We start from the raw sequence: 18469 nt of genomic DNA, 5'->3' as shown, positions 1-18469 counted from the left end.
TGATGGAAAACTCTAAATAACTGGTTATAGGGTAAAAACCAGATTATGGTAAGGGGCCTCAAAAGTTGCCAGTACCCGGCGTAAGTTCACCACCTGTGAGTGAGTTAGACGCCGTCTACTTTTTGATGATGAACAAAAGTTTCATTTAGTACCTCACAGCAAATAATCCATGTGTTCAGGGTCCGAAACGAACACTCACCAATTGCAACAATGTTTTTCTGTCTAGTGAGTAAAAGTAAAAGGGGTACTCGCCATATACCACATTTTTGTGCTTAAAAAAGTGTTTTGCTCGGGTGTTTCAAATCATCTGAAATAATCCCCCAGATGTCCAGAAAATGCATATACAGGCCCCAAATTTTAAACGTTTTCCAGTGTGCTTGGGTGGTAGCCTCCTTTCTTCTCAGTAGCCTCCTACTCTGAAGACTTTTGAGGCCCCTGGATAATTATGTAAAGATTAAAAAGTTAAAGGCCCCACTCCAGGTAAAAAAAATTTTGTGTGTTTTTTCTAACATGTTCTTTGAGCTTTTTTCTGATGATGGAGGATAGTGTAAAGAAAATGAAGCCTAGTTTGAGAAATTCTGTATTCAAATCATTGTGAATCAGCAGCACACTAAAAAAATATCATTTGAAAAAGCTTGCAGGTGTTACATTGAACCTTCAATGGCAGACCACAAGCTCCTTGTTCCACTTTATTCCGATGCATCCTACTTGTAGAAAACTAGATCCATAACGGGTCCAACAGATCATGGGTGAACCATGATTCATACAGATTATTAGCCACAGTTTTAAACACATGTATGGAAGCATCTTTTTAAATCAATTGTGTAGTAACACTTTGCCTTTCTAGTCAACTCGGCCTGTAATTGTCATCATTGGTGTACCTCAACTATGAGAGACAAAATGAGAAAAAAATATTTTATTTTACATGTATTTTTTAATAAACCATCAACGTTTTCATCCTCAGAACACAGTGGATTCATATAGTCTTCATAAAATGCTCATATCGAATCAGGAAATCGTTGACATCAAAAAAGTAGTGAGCATGGTTTGCAAATTGCTTTTAAAATCTAGGGCACTGGATGGTCACCGCCCTAGAGGAGATGTGCAGGGAGGGATGGGGCAAAATATCAGCAACCGTTTGAGAAAACCTTGTGAAGACTTATAAAAAATGTTTGACTGCTGTATTTGCAGTCAATAACAAAGTGTTCACTCAAAGTTTAGTTATTGACCAAATACTTATCTTCTACCATAATTTACAAATAAATTCGTTGAAAATGATTTTCAGGATTTTTTGTTTCTTCACACCAAGCTGCTTATCTACTGCAGATTCAGTTGTCCCAGCCTGGTACAGGTCAACAATTTGGTTTTCAGTGTCCTTCGACAGCTCTTTGGTCCTGGCCATTTTGAAGTTTGGAATGTGACTGTTTTAGGTTGTGGACATGTCTTTTATATAGATAACAAGTTCAAACAGGTGCCATTAATACAGGTAACGAGTGGAGGACAGGGGATCCTCTTACAGAAGAAGTTACAGGTCTAAGAGAACCAGATGACCAAATACTTATTTTTACCATCATCTACAAATAAAGATTTTATTCTCATTTTGTCTCTCATGGTTAATTGAAAATTATAATTATAATTAATTAATTATTTACCCCACTGTGTAATAGGGGTAGAATTTTTTTAAGTTAGCTTCTTCCCACTGCTTTTTACACCTCGGAATGGTGAATGTCTTTAGGCAGGTAAATATGCTGTCTTTGACAAAAAAAAACAGTTAACATTTCTACTCTTGCTTTTTGTCACTGCAGACCTCCCCCAACTTTATCTGAGAAACCAGGAGAAAAACCCCTGTGGCAAGGAGGAGGAACAAGAGGGGCCAGAACCTCCACAGATGAAAAAGGAGCAAGAAGAACTAGAACCTCCAATGATTAAAGAGGAGCAGGAAGAACAAGAACCTCCAATGATTAAAGAGGAGCAGGAGGAACTGGAACCTCCAGTGATTAAAGAGGAGCAGGAAGAACCAGAACCTCCAATGATTAAAGAGGAGCAGGAGGAACTCTGCATTAGTCAGGATGAGGAGCAGCTTGATATGAAGCAGGAGACTGATACCCTGATGGAGATTCCTACTTATGAGGAAGATGAAAACAGTGAAGCAGATTTGAACGATCAACAGAGCTTTAATGTAACTGATTGTCAGGATGAAGAAGGAAGCCAACGTGAAGAATCAACATCTACTACAGATGAAGAGACAGACCCACAGAAACCAACGCAAAGAAACAGTAAAGTGAAGAAATATTCTTGCAAAGAGTGTGGAAAAAGTTGTACTACTACTCAAGGTTTGAAGTATCACATGCGAATCCATACAGGAGAGAAGCCTTATACCTGTAAAAAATGTAAAAAACATTTCAGCTTAAATTCCAATCTTACAAAACACATGAGAATTCACACAGGAGAAAAGCCTTTTTCTTGTGAAGTATGCAGTAAACGTTTCAGGTGTAGTACTCATCTCACAGATCACATGTTAACACATACAGGAGAAAAGCCTTTTACCTGTACTGATTGCCATAAAACGTTCAGTCGAGGCTATAATCTCAAAATTCACATGTTAACTCATACAGGAGAAAAATCCTTTCCTTGTAAAGAATGGGACCAAAGTTTCAGGCAAAGCTCTTGTCTCACTGATCACATGTCGGCTCATACAGGAGATAAGCCTTTTATCTGTAAGGAATGCAAAAAAAGTTTCAGGAAAAAGTCTTATCTTACAGATCACATGTTAACGCATACAGACAAAAAGCCCTTTTCCTGTACAGAATGCAGCAAAAGTTTCAGAAAAAACTCTATTCTTGCAGAACATATGTTGACACATACAGGAGAAAAGCCTTTTTCTTGTACAGAATGCCACAAAACTTTCACTCGAGGTTATAATCTCAAGATTCACATGTTAACTCACACAGGAGAAAAGCCTTTTACCTGTACAGAATGCAGCAAAAGTTTCAGGCAAATTTATCATCTCAAATATCACATGTTAACTCACACACAGCAGAAACAGCTTTCAAGTGACAATGCTCCCTACTCGAGGTGAAACGGATCTCAAAGCTCACAATTCGGATTGTGTCAAGGTTTTAGAGTCACAGGTCAGATCAATTTTCAGATTGCTCTTGGCCGTACTTATTTTGAATTATGAAAATGCGCTGCTTAATACAGTGGGGCAAAAAAGCATTTAGTCAGCCACCAGTTGTGCAAATTCTCCCACTAAAGATGAGGGAGAAATCTTTTGAAAGAGTTGAAAGTCTGTTTTGCCCAGCGACAGAGGAGATCTACATGGAGGAATGGGCCAAAATACTAGCAACAGATTGTGAAAATCTTGTGGAGAATTAAAGACACTTTTTGATTGCTGTCATTGCCAACAAAGGGTATATAAACAAGTATTGAGTTGAACTTTTTTTATTGACCAAATACTTATTTTCCACCATAATTTACAAAGAAATTCTTTAAAAATCAAGACAATGTGATTTTCTGGATTTTTTTCCCCCATTTTGTTTTTTTATAGTTAAGGTATAAATATGATGATAGTCACATGTATCTCTCAGTTTTTAAGTGGGAGAATTTGCACAATTGGTGGCTGACTAAATACTTTTTTGCCCCATAGTGCAATCATTGTTTTGAGCTTTTAAGTGTATTATGATTCCTCACAAAAACAAACCCCAAAGCAGTATCGTGATCAATTCACACAGATTTAGCCTTTGACGCACTTGGAATACGTTCGACCAATGCAGCTATGTACATCTAATAAGTGCAGCTGACATTATTTTCCATCAGTTTTTGTAGGAAGAACACGTCAGTATAAGGGTGGGGTCATCCATGACAGCATAAGGGATAAACGGCGCATTCTGGTGCATCTTGGAAAAACAAAAATCATTTTTTTTTACAAAAAGTCAGAGTAGCAAGGGATGCCGGAATTTACAACTTTAAAATCTTTCACTATGCTCTTTGCTACCATAAACCCCCTCTCACAGGCAGAGCAGCGGCTTTCTCCTTCCAGAGGGCCGGGACCGCAATTCTTCAAACTGGGTCACAGAGATGTGGAAATTCCGCTGTGGAAATATGTCGTTCACATATGTCGTTCACATATTAAGAGATTGTTTTAGTTGTACCCAGACATGGAGATGGGATGACTAACGCCTTTTGTACAGCTCTTCAAAAAATAAAATAAACCATATCTCTCAACCTCTCCAGTGTCTTTCATTTTAAGGGCAAGAAAAACTTTTGATGGTAGCTCCTCCCACAAGTGGTGGGAGCATCAGGTTTTGACGCATGTTAAAATAAGAGCGGTGGATGGGAATTTGATGCACAAACTAACAATTCATGGGTGAGGTGGGGGAAAGAGGGGTGCAATCCGTGGCTAGTGATCTGTACGGACCACGGTTTAGCCCCGATCTGTGCACCCCTACTTAACAATTCTTCCTCCCCTGCGATTTGAATAATTGTGGGAAGAATCTAATGCTAAACAAAGCTTATAAACCATGTGACAGACAAGATGTTAAATGGGACATATTTCTACATGTATCTAACAGTAGATGACAGACAAGAGGACAAAAGCAGAAGAACAAAAGGAGTCGGTTATCTCAACTGAGCTTCCATCTTCCATTCATTTGTTTTCTCATAAACCCATGATCGAACTGGGGTAAATTTCTGCAGTTATTTGCATAAATATTCACGTCAACTTCTTTAAATGACTGTAACCCTTGTGCTGTCCTAGGCACTTTAACGTCGGGACTTGGGTCATGTAGACCCACTAGACAGTGCTCTGAACCTTTTTTCTTCAATGATTTGTGATCTTCACTGGTGTCCATGGTTTACATGAAATCTTTCCAGCTTTATCCACCTTTGTCATGGTAGGGAGAACACGTCAATGTAAGGGTGGGGTCATATAAGATTGCACAAAGGTTAAACCTAATTATTGAAATATTATTTTACTCTATTTCTCATTAAAAACAGACTATAGATGAATGGAAGCGTTGCGTTTTTTTTCATCCCATAAACGGGATTTAATCAGAATCAGAAGAACTTTGTTGATCCCACACGTGGGAAACGTATGCGTGACAGTAGCATTGTAATCATAAAAGAAAAAAAGGAATTTAATTTAAAAAGTATTTACAAACGGCACAGGCAAAAATGTGCAAAAGTTATTACACTGTGAGTTATTGTAAAGTGTTATTGTATTGGGTAGGATTTCGGGTATCGTACAGTTTTTGAGCGGAGCTGTCTGAGCCTCTTAGAGAAGGAGCTCCCCTGTTTGTTCTGCAAGTGGTGGAGAGAATAGTCAGGGTTGTTCATTATGGATAAAAGCTTTATCAGTGATTTCTTCATCACTGCTTCAAATGTTTCCTGTTTGCAGCCAATAACAGAACCCGCCTTTCTGATCAGATTATGGGACTCTCTCTTTTCTTTTTAAAAGAGTTGAAACTTTAATGTCATGATCAGCAAGGCTGAGCACACCCAGTTGCTGGAACCCGGAAAGAAAACAAGAGATTGAACTGGATTAAATGATTTATTGTCCCAGATTGTAGATAGTGACCGGATGATGACCAGAGGGTAAGTGTGAACGGTGAAGAGAGTTGTGTAGGAGTTGTGTGAGTTGAAGTCTTGGCTTGGCTTTGCGTTGTGGCATGACTTGGAGTCGTGGCAGGGCTCAGAGTCGTGACGTGGCTTGTAGTCATGGGGCAGCTCGAAGGCTAAGGCTGGAGGTTAAGGATTTCAGGATTTTCTGCTGGTTGGTGTAGAGCACATATGTCAAACTCAAGGCCCGGGGGCCAAATGCGGCCCTCCATGTCCTTTCATGTGGCTCGCGAGAGCATAAAAGTTTTTAAGTAATAATAAAAATTGGTGTGTATTTATATATATCTAGGGGTAATCAGACTTGAAATATGGGAAATATACATTAGGACTTAAACACAGTAGCGGTTTTAGGCACGGGCCATACGGGCGATCGCCCGGGGCGGAAAAATGACGGAGGGGCGGCACCAGCGGCTCAGCTCTTGTAAAATACTTTATGCACCACTATTGGTTTACTTATATCACAGAGTTTGTAACAGCCTGAAACCTGGCGGCGCCCCCGCCCCGCAGCTGCGCTCCCTGTTGTCTTTGAGAAGTAGACGCAAATGTGTGTGAGAAGGAGAAGGGAGGGGGCGCGGGGTGAAGAAGGAGAAGGGAGGGGGCGCGGGGTGAAGGGTGCAGGCTGAGGTGAGCACGGAGCACAAAACGCATGCGCAAACCTGGCTGGATCTTCTTCCAGGGGGGCAACGGTCGCGGGCCGCGGCTCAGTGCTTGATGAAAAAATAAAAATAAAAATTGCGCCGCCATGTAGCGAATTAGCGCCCCTGGGTGCAGCTGCACGCGCTCCTGCTGGAAATGTTTGACGAACGGGAGGGGGGGGGGGCTGCGGGTATAAAAAAGGTATAAAAAAATCATGCTTTTTTGGTTATTTCAAATAAAAAATGGGAAAACAAAAAAAAATTCTTCACTTAGATGACAGTTTGTTTAGTCGACAGACTTGATACCTATGTCAGGACATTTATGCTAAATGCAAAAACATCTGAAATATGGAGAAAAAAGGTCAAAGCTGGTGCCCAATTTAGAAAGAAAAGAGAAGAAGAGGAGAAAAGAGACAAAGAAAAGGGTATTATCGCATAGCTAGATGCACGTTTTCTAAATTCGAATGCTACCTGCCCTACAACAACAACGTTGCAGAGGAAAAATCTCTTGTTTGGTCTATCATGACCAAAACTGAAGTAGGCCCAAATATTGCAAATAACGTCATTTTTAAGATATTTATTCTTAAATGTTTGCTCTGCCTTAACTTGTAACATTAGTTATGATTCGTGTGTCTGTCTGCTCTACTGTAACACAACGTTTTTGTTGTGGTTTATTGTTGTATATTAGTTCATAATGTTAGATAAGCTGTGATGGTAGCATGCTGCTGCTGCTGCTGCTGCAGCTGCTGCAGCAGCAGCAGCAGCTGCAGCTGCAGCAGCATGCTACCATGCTGCTGCTGCTGCTGCGTGCATCTAGCTGCTGCTGCAGCTGCTGCTGCTGCTGCTGCTGCTGTTAGCTTTTCAAAACTCCAGTTGATCAAGTCATACCTGAGATCACCAATGTCTCAGGAGCAACTCACTAACCTGCTGTTGTTAGTATCAATCATTCAGGGGGGGAGCAGATTTCATATGATGATGTTATTGACAAGCTTGCATCAGGAAGGCCACAAAGGTTAGGTTTTAGTTAGAGTTTTCTGTTCTTAGTGCTGCAGTTACATTTATTTTAGTGTATTATTAGTGTGATTTGTAGTTTATAATATTTATTTCAGATTGTTTGTGTTTATTAAATATTTCCTAACTGTATTTTCAGTTACAATAAATGGACAAAGTGACTCTATTGGGGGGGGGGGGGGCGCTAGAGGAGGGCCTCGCCCGGGGAGTAATTCAGGGTAGAACCGCCACTGCTTAAACACTATCCATATAACCTAACCTGACAGAATCAAATGTAAAAGGATTTATGCTAGAGTAACAAGCAAACATATGTTTTCTATGCAACTGCAATTGTCACTAAGTTATAATAAATAGATAAATGAGTAATTTAAAACTAAGGAGCAGTTACATTTGTTTTCAGTACATTTAGTTACATGTTTAAGTTATATCCGGCCCTTTGAGGACAGACACTATGTTGATGTGGCCCTCGGTGAAAATGAGTTTGACACCCCTGGTGTAGAGCAACAACTCAGGTCGGCACACATGGAATTGGTCCATAGAGGGGCAATGAACTGGTGATGAACGCTGGTGAGGGTTCCGCTTGTGCTATTCTATGACCTCACCCTTACATTGACGTGTTCTCAAAGGTGGATAAAGCTGGAAATATTTCATGTAATCCATGGACACCAGTGAAGATCACAAATCATTGAAGAAAAAAGGTTCAGTGCACTGTCTAGTGGGTCTAGATGACCCAACTCCCATAGTTAAAGTGCCTAGGATAGCACAAGGGTTAAGTAGAGCTGGCTGGTGATGAGGTGAGTGCCAACAGCTGGGTCCAATCTGGAGAGCAGAGCAGAGAGGGGAGGGGGAGGACTCCCAGAGGCACCATGACATTTAACTAAATTTTCTTAGCCGCGCTGTATCAGAGAAATAAATAAAGCGTATCAAAAAAGACCTGGGCTCCAATTTGAAAAAGTCCAGACCAGTTTTCTCTTTCTGACTCAAACACAAAATGCTTTGAAGGACATGAATGGGATGCAGTTCTGATCAACTGGATGAAGATCCAGTTGATTTGAGTCAAAAATATATGTTTTGTTTTTAATTCAAGGTAATATTTGTTCCTGTTCTGTTGCCAGAGATGTGTATATTCCACTCTCAGGTGGTAAACGGTGATTGTATCACTGAAAGGCTGCATTTACACTGCAGGTCTTGATGCCCAAATCCGACTTTCTGACTATATCCGATTTTTTGATGACCCGCTTACATCATCTTTTAAAAGTGACCCTTATGCAATTTTTGCAGTTACACTATACAATGCTAAAACCATCACGTTCTGAGGACTACGTAGCAGCATTTCTGCCTTCCGCGGACAGCCTTTGGGCGCACAGCGGTTCGTCAAAACTTTCCCCAGGACTAGTTTTGTCTTCAGACCGGGAGCTGGATCGCCGAAGGAGGAAGTGCTGCTATACAGATCTGAGAAAGTGTAAACCATCATATGAAATTGTGTTTCCAGTTGTGTCCAGACATAATAAAGGCTGATGTAAATCCCACGTTTACATCCAATATGCTCATTGTGGCATTGCCCGCACGGAGGTTTAAGTACTCCCACAGCCAATGTTTTTAGCATGTATTATTAGCCTAATAATCCTTCTTCACGGTCCTTGCAGCCAAGAAAAAAAGCACTGACCGCACGGATTAAATAAATTATGAGCGAGCAGACCCTTAATAATAATCATAACAGTAATAAAAGCACATTTAGAATATGCGTGTTGGTCCAAATGGCAAAGCAGGGCAAAGGTGTCCTGCTTGATTAGTTACTGTTTGCGTCCCGACTGGGACCGGACCGGAAATAACAGCGGTTTCCGACTACGGTCTGAAGCCTGAGGCTGAAAGGTAACATGCTGATGGGGCTCCAGCTGTCCTCGAACAGCAAAATCAGCGCACAAAAGCACCTTAATAAGTCATGTGATCTCAGCTGGTGGTCTCCTGAGTTGACATCACTGACGTACGACTCGCATTTACAGGGGAATATCGGATTTGTCTGCTTACAATGCACGTATCCGATTTGTATTTGATTTATTTCCACAAATGAACGAGGCCTGAATCCGTTCGCGAAAATCGGAATCCATGCGCTTTTCTCTGCTTACACGTTCACCGGTCATATCCAGTCTGTGCCAGATGAGAGGAAAACAATCGGAATTGGGTTACTTGAACCATGCAGTGTAAATGGGCCCCACGTGTTGCCTGCTGATCTCACAGATTTAAGGTCATATCACACTGTCGCTACATACAATTTTTACATTGTCCATGGAGAAAAACTGGTCATATGTGTATATTTGTGAAAAAAGGGAGAAAAGCCGTGGTTCTTTATGTAAAAGTTAAGTAGATGTATCACAAATGAACCACGTTAAAACAACAGAAGTACAAATAAACCACACAAAGAACGCATAAACCTGCACCTCATTGAATTTCTTTAATTTGACATTCAGAGCAGAGCAGAAACCAGATTGCGAAAACACCATGGTCAGGGCCCACCTGGTCGTCCACCCCCCACCCCTTGGACAGGCTGCCTCAGGGAGAGGGCAGCACCTGGTGCTGACCATGGTCCGTCAGTCCAGTTGGTTGAGATAAAGATTTTGGCTCTGTGGGGACAAAGTTGTAGAATTTAGTTGGAAGTCCAACCAGTGCTGGATCTTGGGCTCACATCCTCCCCTACTGGACTTCTGCTCCTGAAATTCAGCTGTTTCTGAAATATTGCTCTGGTGCTGCTGTCTGTCTTCTAGTCTACATGTCTCTGACAACAGGTGTTTTTATCTATGAAATGTGTTCTCAGCCCCATTTACAGTCGCTTAGCAACCCAGCCTTCTGAGTCCTGCTTTCAACTCAAGATAACAACTCCAAGCCCCAGATCACAGAGCTTCACCAAGCAAAGCAGAACCAGAGATCCCCCTGACTGTCTGGTAGGCATCTGTTTGTTACCTCATCCTAGACTTGAATATCTAGCTGTCTGACTGTCCAGTTCTTTCAAATTCTTTCTTCCCCTCTATTACTGTGCTTGAAACTATTTTGTTAATTTAACAAAATATTAGGATTACTAAAAAAAGTTGATACTTTAAGGGCATACATCATGAAAAATTAACATTTTTGAGCTTTAAAGCGTACTATAATGTTAATTCCTCACAAAAAAACAACAACCCCAAAGTGGTTCTTTCATCCATTCACACATTTCTAAATATTTCTCTAAAAACCGGGTCACTAAGCACCAGCCCTTCCAAATCCATGAAAATGTGTGGGTTCTCACATTGTGACATAGATAAGTGAGGAACAGCCCCTTTCAGGAAGCGTCTGTGCTTCACCCCCCACCCCCACCCCCACCCCCCCCACCCCCTTCGGCTAACACACACACACTTTCTTTGTGGAGCTAGCAGTGATCAGCAGAAACACTTTCATTTTATATGCACAATATGTACATCCATGTTTGCAAAAGTTGTTTTCATGGGAGAAATGCAGACACGCGGCCGAGGCTGACTCTAGGTTGAAATGGGCGGCACCCACAACGAGTGAAAGGCGGAGTCTCAGAGATCAACTTCCAGGTTGGAAAAGAGTTCAGGAAAGAAACTCATATTTAATTGAAATATATTGTTTTTTAATGTGCCATATGCCAAATGTTATCACATATATGGATATAGTTTACTCTGAAAAGCTTAAGAATAGCATGGTACATGACATTTCAAGTAAGATTTCCAAGACTGCAGACATTTACCAGCTCCTCTGGAATCTCTGATCACTGTCAGGAATGTTGTTTGGTTCAGCAGACCTTTGGGAGTTACCTCTTCATGGAGTCTTCCTCATGGCGAGCCAGATGGTCAGGAGGTGTTCTTCGCCGTCATGTCGTTCTGAGCCTCAAACAGCCTAGAGGTCATTTAATGCATCTGGAATGGAGGTGTGACTGTCACAGGCAGGTGATGATCTTCTGTAGATAAGATTACCTGGATCTTCTGTCCATGTGGCGGGAATCTCTGCTGTTCTGGTAGTGGCCGTGGATTCTCTGAGTATGTATGTGTTTTTTGAAGTTGGCATGGTCCAGAGCAGGCTAGCCTAATGTAACAAGTCAGTCAATTTGTCAAACATTTTAGTCTAGTTCTCTGTATATTTAAAATGACTACTTTCTTGTCAAAAACAAAGTTCCTCTGTCATTGATGCAGAGACCTAAACATATTTGTCATAAAAATACTGAGTTCAAGGCGGCTTGCTGATGCTGAGACTGTAAATAATTAATAAAAATACAATCTTCACTCAACTATCTGTTTGTCCAGCAGCAGGTTAGCGTGGACCTGGAGGCCCTGCTTCTGGAACAAACCTATTATGGAACTCTGAACTTGGAGAACTTTCAGCGTTCTTCAAGTTTTCTCAGGAGGCATTTTCTGAAGGAAGAGGCTGGGGTCGAAAAGGATCGTCTGCATCTATATGGTTCTGGAAGCGGATCGTTTTTAGTTACAAGACTGTTTTTGCCTTTGCAGGTGAAAGAACTGGAGCATCTGAAGTTCCTGCGGGTGGAGCCGAGAAGATGGAAGAGAGAAGCCTTCCATGAGGGATATTCCAGAAAGCAGGTTATGCTAGCTCCCACGGTAAGTTTGAGGCTAAGGAAGTGGATAACCTCAGCTTTCGGTTCCAGAAATGGAGGTATGTTTCAGGATATGTCAAGTTGCCATAGCAACTCATGCTCTGAACATAAGCTGGTTTGGAGCAGGTTTAGTTGAAGGTTAATATGTTTACAGAGAGGTGAAGCAGCATGGTGTGTCCATTTGAAGATGATTTAGTGGATGAAGAAGCTCAGATAATACTTTTTCCACCATGAGAGGGTGATAAGACCACATATGGATGTTGGAAAGATAAACTTTTTACATTGTTGATCTAACTTAATTTTTTGCTTCAGTTAATATAAATCACTTAGCCAATGAATGTTTCGGTAACACTTTATATTAAGATTCCTTAACAAGCTTTGTAAAACCAATTAACAAGCATTATAAATGAATTTATAGGGTGTTAGTAAGACATTTATTAGTACAATAAGTCTAATAAGGTTTATTTAATTACTTAGTTAACACATTTACAAGCATTATTATTAGGATGTTTTCAAGATGCTTATGATGCATTTACTGATATTATTGGTGCCTAACAAATGTGTCAGTGTTAATAAGCTTAATAAGATTTATAAACAACCTTTGTTAACAAATTAAGAAGTATTATTATTGTTTGGGGTTCTAGTAAGATATTTATTAGCATTATAGATGTCTAACAAAAGCCTTAGTGTTCATAAGCTTAATAAGTTTTATTAACTAACTTAACAAATTAATAGGCTTTATTAATGTGTCAGATGCTAGTAAGATATTTATTAGCATTATAGATGTCTTGCAAATACCTGAAAGTGTTGATAAGATTTATTAACATCTAAAGTCAGACCATTGTCTTCTAAATCCATATTACTAAACTGCTTATAAGCTTTACAAATGTATTAATTAACTTTGTTAATAGTTTATTAATTGTTTTGCAGCACCTCATCTAAAGTGTGGACGTATTTTACCACAAACAACCACAAAGCATAAAGATTGTAAAAAGAACTTTATGACATTAAGTCAGACTAAACATACACAAATCGTTCTGTAAAAGATATAATAATTTAATTCAGACAAATGAATTTTTTGGTTAAAAACATATACAGTGATCCCTTGATTATCGCGGGGGTTACGTTCCAAATAGAACCCGTGATAAGCAAAACCCGTGAAGAAGAAACCTTTATTTTTTTACAATTATTATACAATGAAATTCACTATTATACATTGAAAAGAAAGAACAAACCATTTAACAGGCTAAATCAATTGTTTTTTTAACAAATAAAAGTACTTTAGAAACGTTTTTTCAACAAATAACTTCTGTAGTGTGCTGTCAAATAATAATTTCAATCATCGATAAGAACAGAAGGCTTTAAATTGCGGAGATTAGCCCCGCCCACCGCGACCCGAGTGGATTAAACGGAGGAAAATTTAAAATGATTATGAAAAAAATAAAGTACAGTGGGACAGATAGTGACACCGGTCTTCTTTTTCACTGCTCTTCATACTGAGCCGCTGCATCCTCTGCAGCGTTTTTTCCTTCTGAAGCCCGCGGTGCAGCTGCAGGTGTGTTTGTTCGGGAGAGGAACATAGTGATAGGCAGTTGTTGTCGCTCTTTTTTCTTCTTTGCTAAAGATCCTTATACACCGACATGCCCCCCATCGATTATGTTGGAGAACTGTAATGAACGGCTCATCAAAGGGTCCCATTCTTGAGCTACTCGCTGAGTGACTTTTTAGCCAATCAGAATGCAGAACACAATGCACAATCCAAATCCGTGAAGTAGCGAAACCGTGAAAAGTAAACCGTGATATAGCAAGGGATCACTGTATACTGGTGTTGGATGAGTAGCATCATAGCTAATTGGATAAAGTATTAGCATCTATCCTGAGTGAAACATTCATTGCAAATCCCATCACCAGGAGACAGTTCTCTGCATTCAATGCCAACTGCATTCAACCACTGTTGCCTTGCTTCAAAGTCCACAAGAAAGTTGCACAAGCCAGTCATTTCTGAAGAACGAAGACAATAAACCTACAGGAGCCATGCTAAAGCTAACACGCTTTAACAAGCTTATGAACACTTAGGCTTGTGTGAGACATCTATAATGCTAATAAATATCTTACTAGAACCCCAAACAATAATAATACTTCTTAATTTGTCAACAAAGGTTGTTAATAAATCTTATTAAGCTTATTAACACTGACACATTTGTTAGGCACCTATAATATCAGTAAATGCATCATTAGCATCTTGAAAACATCCTAATAATAATGCTTGTAAATGTGTTAACTAAGTAATTTAATAAACCTTATTAGACTTATTGTACTAATAAATGTCTTACTAACACCCTATAAATTAATTTATAATGCTTGTTAATGGGTTAACAAAGCTTGTTAAGGAATCTTAATATAAAGTGTTACCAATGTTTCTTTTAACAGGAAAAGAAACTGTAAAACAATTCATTTGCCGGCCATAAAGCAGGGTTCACAGAAGTAGGTCAACTTTACACAAAATAACAAAACACAGGCAGTGTTTTGACATGGCAAAAAGTATAGGTCATGGCTCTGACTGGGGGATTGGGAAAATGCATGGGGCACTTGCTAAACCTACTGCCAGAGTCAAGGACTGGGGAAGCAGTCATCCTTGTTTGAACCCAAGAAGACATACTTACACTGTAAACCCGAACAAGTTACCAGAACTTAAAAAAATTAAGGCAATCATTTGCCACAATTTTTTTGAGTTGATTAACTAAAAAGTCTGAGTTTTCCATAACATAAAAGATTTAATTGTGTGCTACTTGTATTTCTTCATAACAGTTAAATTAAAAGTGTCAATTTGTGCAAGTCAAATATTGGCATTAAATATAACCTACATTTACACATTAAGACAACTTAACTGTCATCAGTTACAATGACTCGCAGTTTTGAGTTTTAAAGCCACAGGAATAAGTTTGCATAACTTAAAAAAATAGGGAAAAACAACAATTTTATCTTAACAGAACTCGATATTTATTAGTTACCTTCTTGTACAGGGATAATCAATTTGTTTGAGTCAGTAAACTCAAAACCATGCTTTTCAAAACTTATTTTCTTTAGAAAAATGATTGCCTAAAAAAATAGAGTAATGGTAACTTAAAACACTCTAAAAAGAAAAAAAGTTGATCCAACTTAATTGAATTACTTCAGTTGGTAACACCTAATTGAATTGAGTTCATGCAACTCAGTTTTTTATGGCAATTTAACTCAAATTGATAAGTTGGTCTAATTGAAAAAACATGTTATAAATTTTGCTTCAACAATTTACATTGGCACATTTTTCTAAAGTTTCAACTACAGGACCTTGAACTATTCACATCAAAGACATGAATAACCCAGCAATGTCTCATAGTTCAAGACAGGAGCTCAGGGGCCTCATTTATAAACGTTGCGTACGCACAAAAGAAGGCGTACGCCACTCTCTACGCAATAGTTGAGATTTATAAAAAGCAAACTTGACGGGAGAATGTGCGGTCCTTCACGCAAGCTCTGACCCAGGCGTACGCACAAAAACGGGTGAAATGAGAAACGGCGACACCGTCGGCAGATGGAAGAAACACGTGAAAGTGAAAATGACAATCCTGCCTCTCAGAAATAACATGAAGACTTCACAAAGCAAGTCTTACAATTAACATCTACACAAACACCCGTTTGATTGATCAGCAGTGAAACAAACAAAAAAATCAAACGAAAATTACAACAGAAATTCAAATGAACACATATTTGCAAAAAGAAAAGTGAAATATTTTCTGCAATATTGGCATGTTGTGCAATTCATCCTCATAAATAATATATTTAACAGAACGAAATAATGTACAAAACTGACATTCCCGTCAATGTGTCCGTCTGGCGGAGCAGATATAGGTGCAATCAGACAGACAGATGGATAGATAGAGAGAGATGCATTAATTGTCCACTAGGAAAAGTTGTTTTCATAGTAAAACATTTCTTCATAAGCTACAGAATTATGGTATTCATGCATATGCCTTTAGTTTGTTTTATTTTTGATAAAACAATGTATGGCGTATGTCTCGACCATTCAGAAAGCAACAAGAAATTACATTTGCGCTGAACAATTTCCCATTTCCACGTCGATTATTACCGACATCTGCAGCTTGTCAGATGTAATTAAATGGAGGGAAATAAAATGCCCCATCACAATGCGTAATGACGCACAATGGCTGATCTTGCGCTCTTAGAAGATGTGGCAAATGGAAGAATTCGGAGTGAACGCATCTTTAGACAGCAAGAAGACTTGCTGGCAAATGAGGACGAGTGGCTTATGAGCCGGTTCCGACTTCCTCTGCGGGCTTTTGGGGGTGTGTCACCCCGTGCATCTGGCGCGTCGGTGTCCCCCTGCGCCTCAGTCACCACTCCACTTAAAAGGGATTCCCCAATTATTGCCGCCAGTCTCTCATCAGGAGGGGTCAGCTCCGGTGTCCCCCCCCCCCCCACCCACCCATGGCAGACACGGGTGTGTGTGTGTGTGTGTGTGTGTGTGGGGGGGTCAGCGCTAGACGTTATTTTGCCTTGACTTTGATGTCCGACCTTTTCTTTTTTATTTCGGCCACGGTCCGAGGTTGTGAGGCTACAGCATTTACAGCGTCTGCCACTGTTTGCCACTCACGTGCCTTTTTGGCATTAGTAATGCCCACACTGTGCCCTCCAAACAACATTATTATCCTCTTTTCCACCTCGCCAACGATAACTTCTACTTCACATTGAGAGAAGTTACGTTTTTTTAATTTTCTCTCCGTGTTTGGCATGGTTTCGCAATCAATGAATATTCATTTGTGGGCGTTTCACGGACTATTTATGGGCAACTATGGGCGTGTCATGAAGCCGCAAAAGCTGCGCAGCATTTAGAATTGGTTGTGATTTATTAAGAGAAAGATGCGTAGGATGTGCGTGCGCACGGTTTTATAACTCCGAATATTTCTTTGTGTACGCACATCCTATGTTTCATCCGTACGCCACTTCTGACGCAAATCCTACGCAAAGTTTTATAAATGAGGCCCCTGGTCCTGGTGTGTCTTCTGCTGAGTTTTCAGTCACTGTTATTTCAAAAACTTCAATCAATTCCTCTGTCTTACATAATATGTGTTCTTGGTTAGCCAACTCTGATTCCACATGGTCTGCAAGTTCAAAAATGTCTCTAACCAAGTCACTATAAATATTGTGAAAACACAGTGTCCCTTCCAGCCCATACTGGAGCAATTAAATGTGTCATAAAATAGTTAAATGTGCTTTTTAATGGCTATTTTATTTTTTTCAATGCCACAAATTTTTAAACATTTTTTTTCAATTAATTTCCAACTGTTCCGCTTTCAGGAGAAAGGCTGCAGCTGATTGGTCCAATGCAGAAGCCTGACTGAAAGGAAAGAGTCTGAAGAGACCGGAAGAAAAAGAGGTTTTCTTTCCATTTCTCTGAACAGCTGATCTGGCCAGAAGGCCAGCGTCACCTTCACTTGCTGAGGAGACTGAGGTCTTTTGGTGTGTGCAGACAGCTGCCTCAGTAGCCCTTTATGGGGGCAGTACAGGCAGGGACAGGAAGGGACTTAACAAACTGGTTAAAAAAGCCTGCTCTGTCCTGGGGGGTATTCCAGGAAGCATGTTTAAACTAGCCTGACTTTGAGCCTGAACTCTGGCTGAAATCCGCCTGAACTTGCTTACTCTGGGTATGTCGGTTCCAAAACACCGGATAAGAGTTGGCGTAATTACGCTCGACTTGGTAACCCTGGGTTAATGGGCGTGCACAGCAGGTACATAAAGACAATCTCAATAGATCGCCGATTTCTTGAGTCACCATGGAAACACGTGGTGAAAAAAAACAAAAAACGCTGTACTTCAGTGAGACGGAGTCTGAGATTTTAATGACGGCGTATGAAGATTATACGTCCATCAAAAAAGTAACACGGCTGCATCATCAGTAAAAGAAAGAGTTTCTGCGTGTAGAAAAAGAGCAGACAAAGTAAACGCACGAGTTTCTGATCTTGTTTCCATTTTTCTTGTGACGCATATATATATATATAACGTATCCAATTTTGCCAATTTAAATGAATTACTTCTATTGGGAACAAACAATTGAGTTAAATTTATTTAACCTAATTTCTTACGTCTATAAAACTCAATAATTGTTTATACAACTCAAATTTACATATTTATTTAACTAAATGTCACATTACTCGAATTCAATTAATCTTTTTTCCATCTTAATTAATTATATTTCTTGAACTCTCAAATGTCTAAGTTTGAGCCGGCAGATATTCTCATTTTTATAACAATAAAAAAGACGGGGGGAAAAATGCACGGAGTGCAAAATCTCAAGTAGGAATTTACCGTTATTATCGTTGCATCAAAGGCCCGTAGGGGTGGTATATAAACTCATCATCCTCTCCTTCACTCTCACTCATGGTGCAGAAACGTAAGCTCAGTAGGGCAAAATAACTCGGCAAAACATGGTAAAACACAGTAAAACAGCTAAACAACTTAACACATTTGGTCAAAACCCACACTTAAACCCAAATTCGTCCAGACAGGCAAAGGGAATGATATCCCAGAATCCTTTGCGGTGCCG

The 18469-nt window shown here is 39.8% G+C and overlaps 3 protein-coding genes across 7 annotated transcripts in view; 2 read left to right on the top strand and 1 right to left on the bottom strand.

Moving 5' to 3' along the window:
* Positions 1-18469, top strand: part of LOC110013798 (gastrula zinc finger protein XlCGF28.1) — a 989290-nt gene that overhangs the window by 26469 nt on the left and 944352 nt on the right. The window contains exon 2 of one of the 4 annotated variants that reach the window (XM_020709902.2): positions 1806-4228. The exons of the other annotated variants lie outside the window; for them this stretch is intronic. Coding sequence (XP_020565561.2) covers positions 1806-3079 — 1274 coding nt within the window. The 3' untranslated portion in view covers positions 3080-4228. Of the gene's footprint in view, positions 1-1805; positions 4229-18469 lie in introns of those variants that run through there. 4 annotated transcript variants of the gene reach the window in all.
* LOC101169839 (NLR family CARD domain-containing protein 3) overlaps positions 1-18469 on the bottom strand; it is a 1010604-nt gene that overhangs the window by 179078 nt on the left and 813057 nt on the right. The gene's annotated exons all lie outside the window — the stretch shown is intronic.
* Positions 1-18469, top strand: part of LOC105355408 (NACHT, LRR and PYD domains-containing protein 12-like) — a 768227-nt gene that overhangs the window by 250456 nt on the left and 499302 nt on the right. The gene's annotated exons all lie outside the window — the stretch shown is intronic.

The sequence above is a fragment of the Oryzias latipes genome, chromosome 2 (genome assembly GCF_002234675.1).
Source record: "Oryzias latipes chromosome 2, ASM223467v1".
In the NCBI taxonomy this organism is placed as follows: Eukaryota; Metazoa; Chordata; class Actinopteri; order Beloniformes; family Adrianichthyidae; genus Oryzias; species Oryzias latipes.
This window is presented reverse-complemented; position numbering and strand designations above follow the sequence as displayed.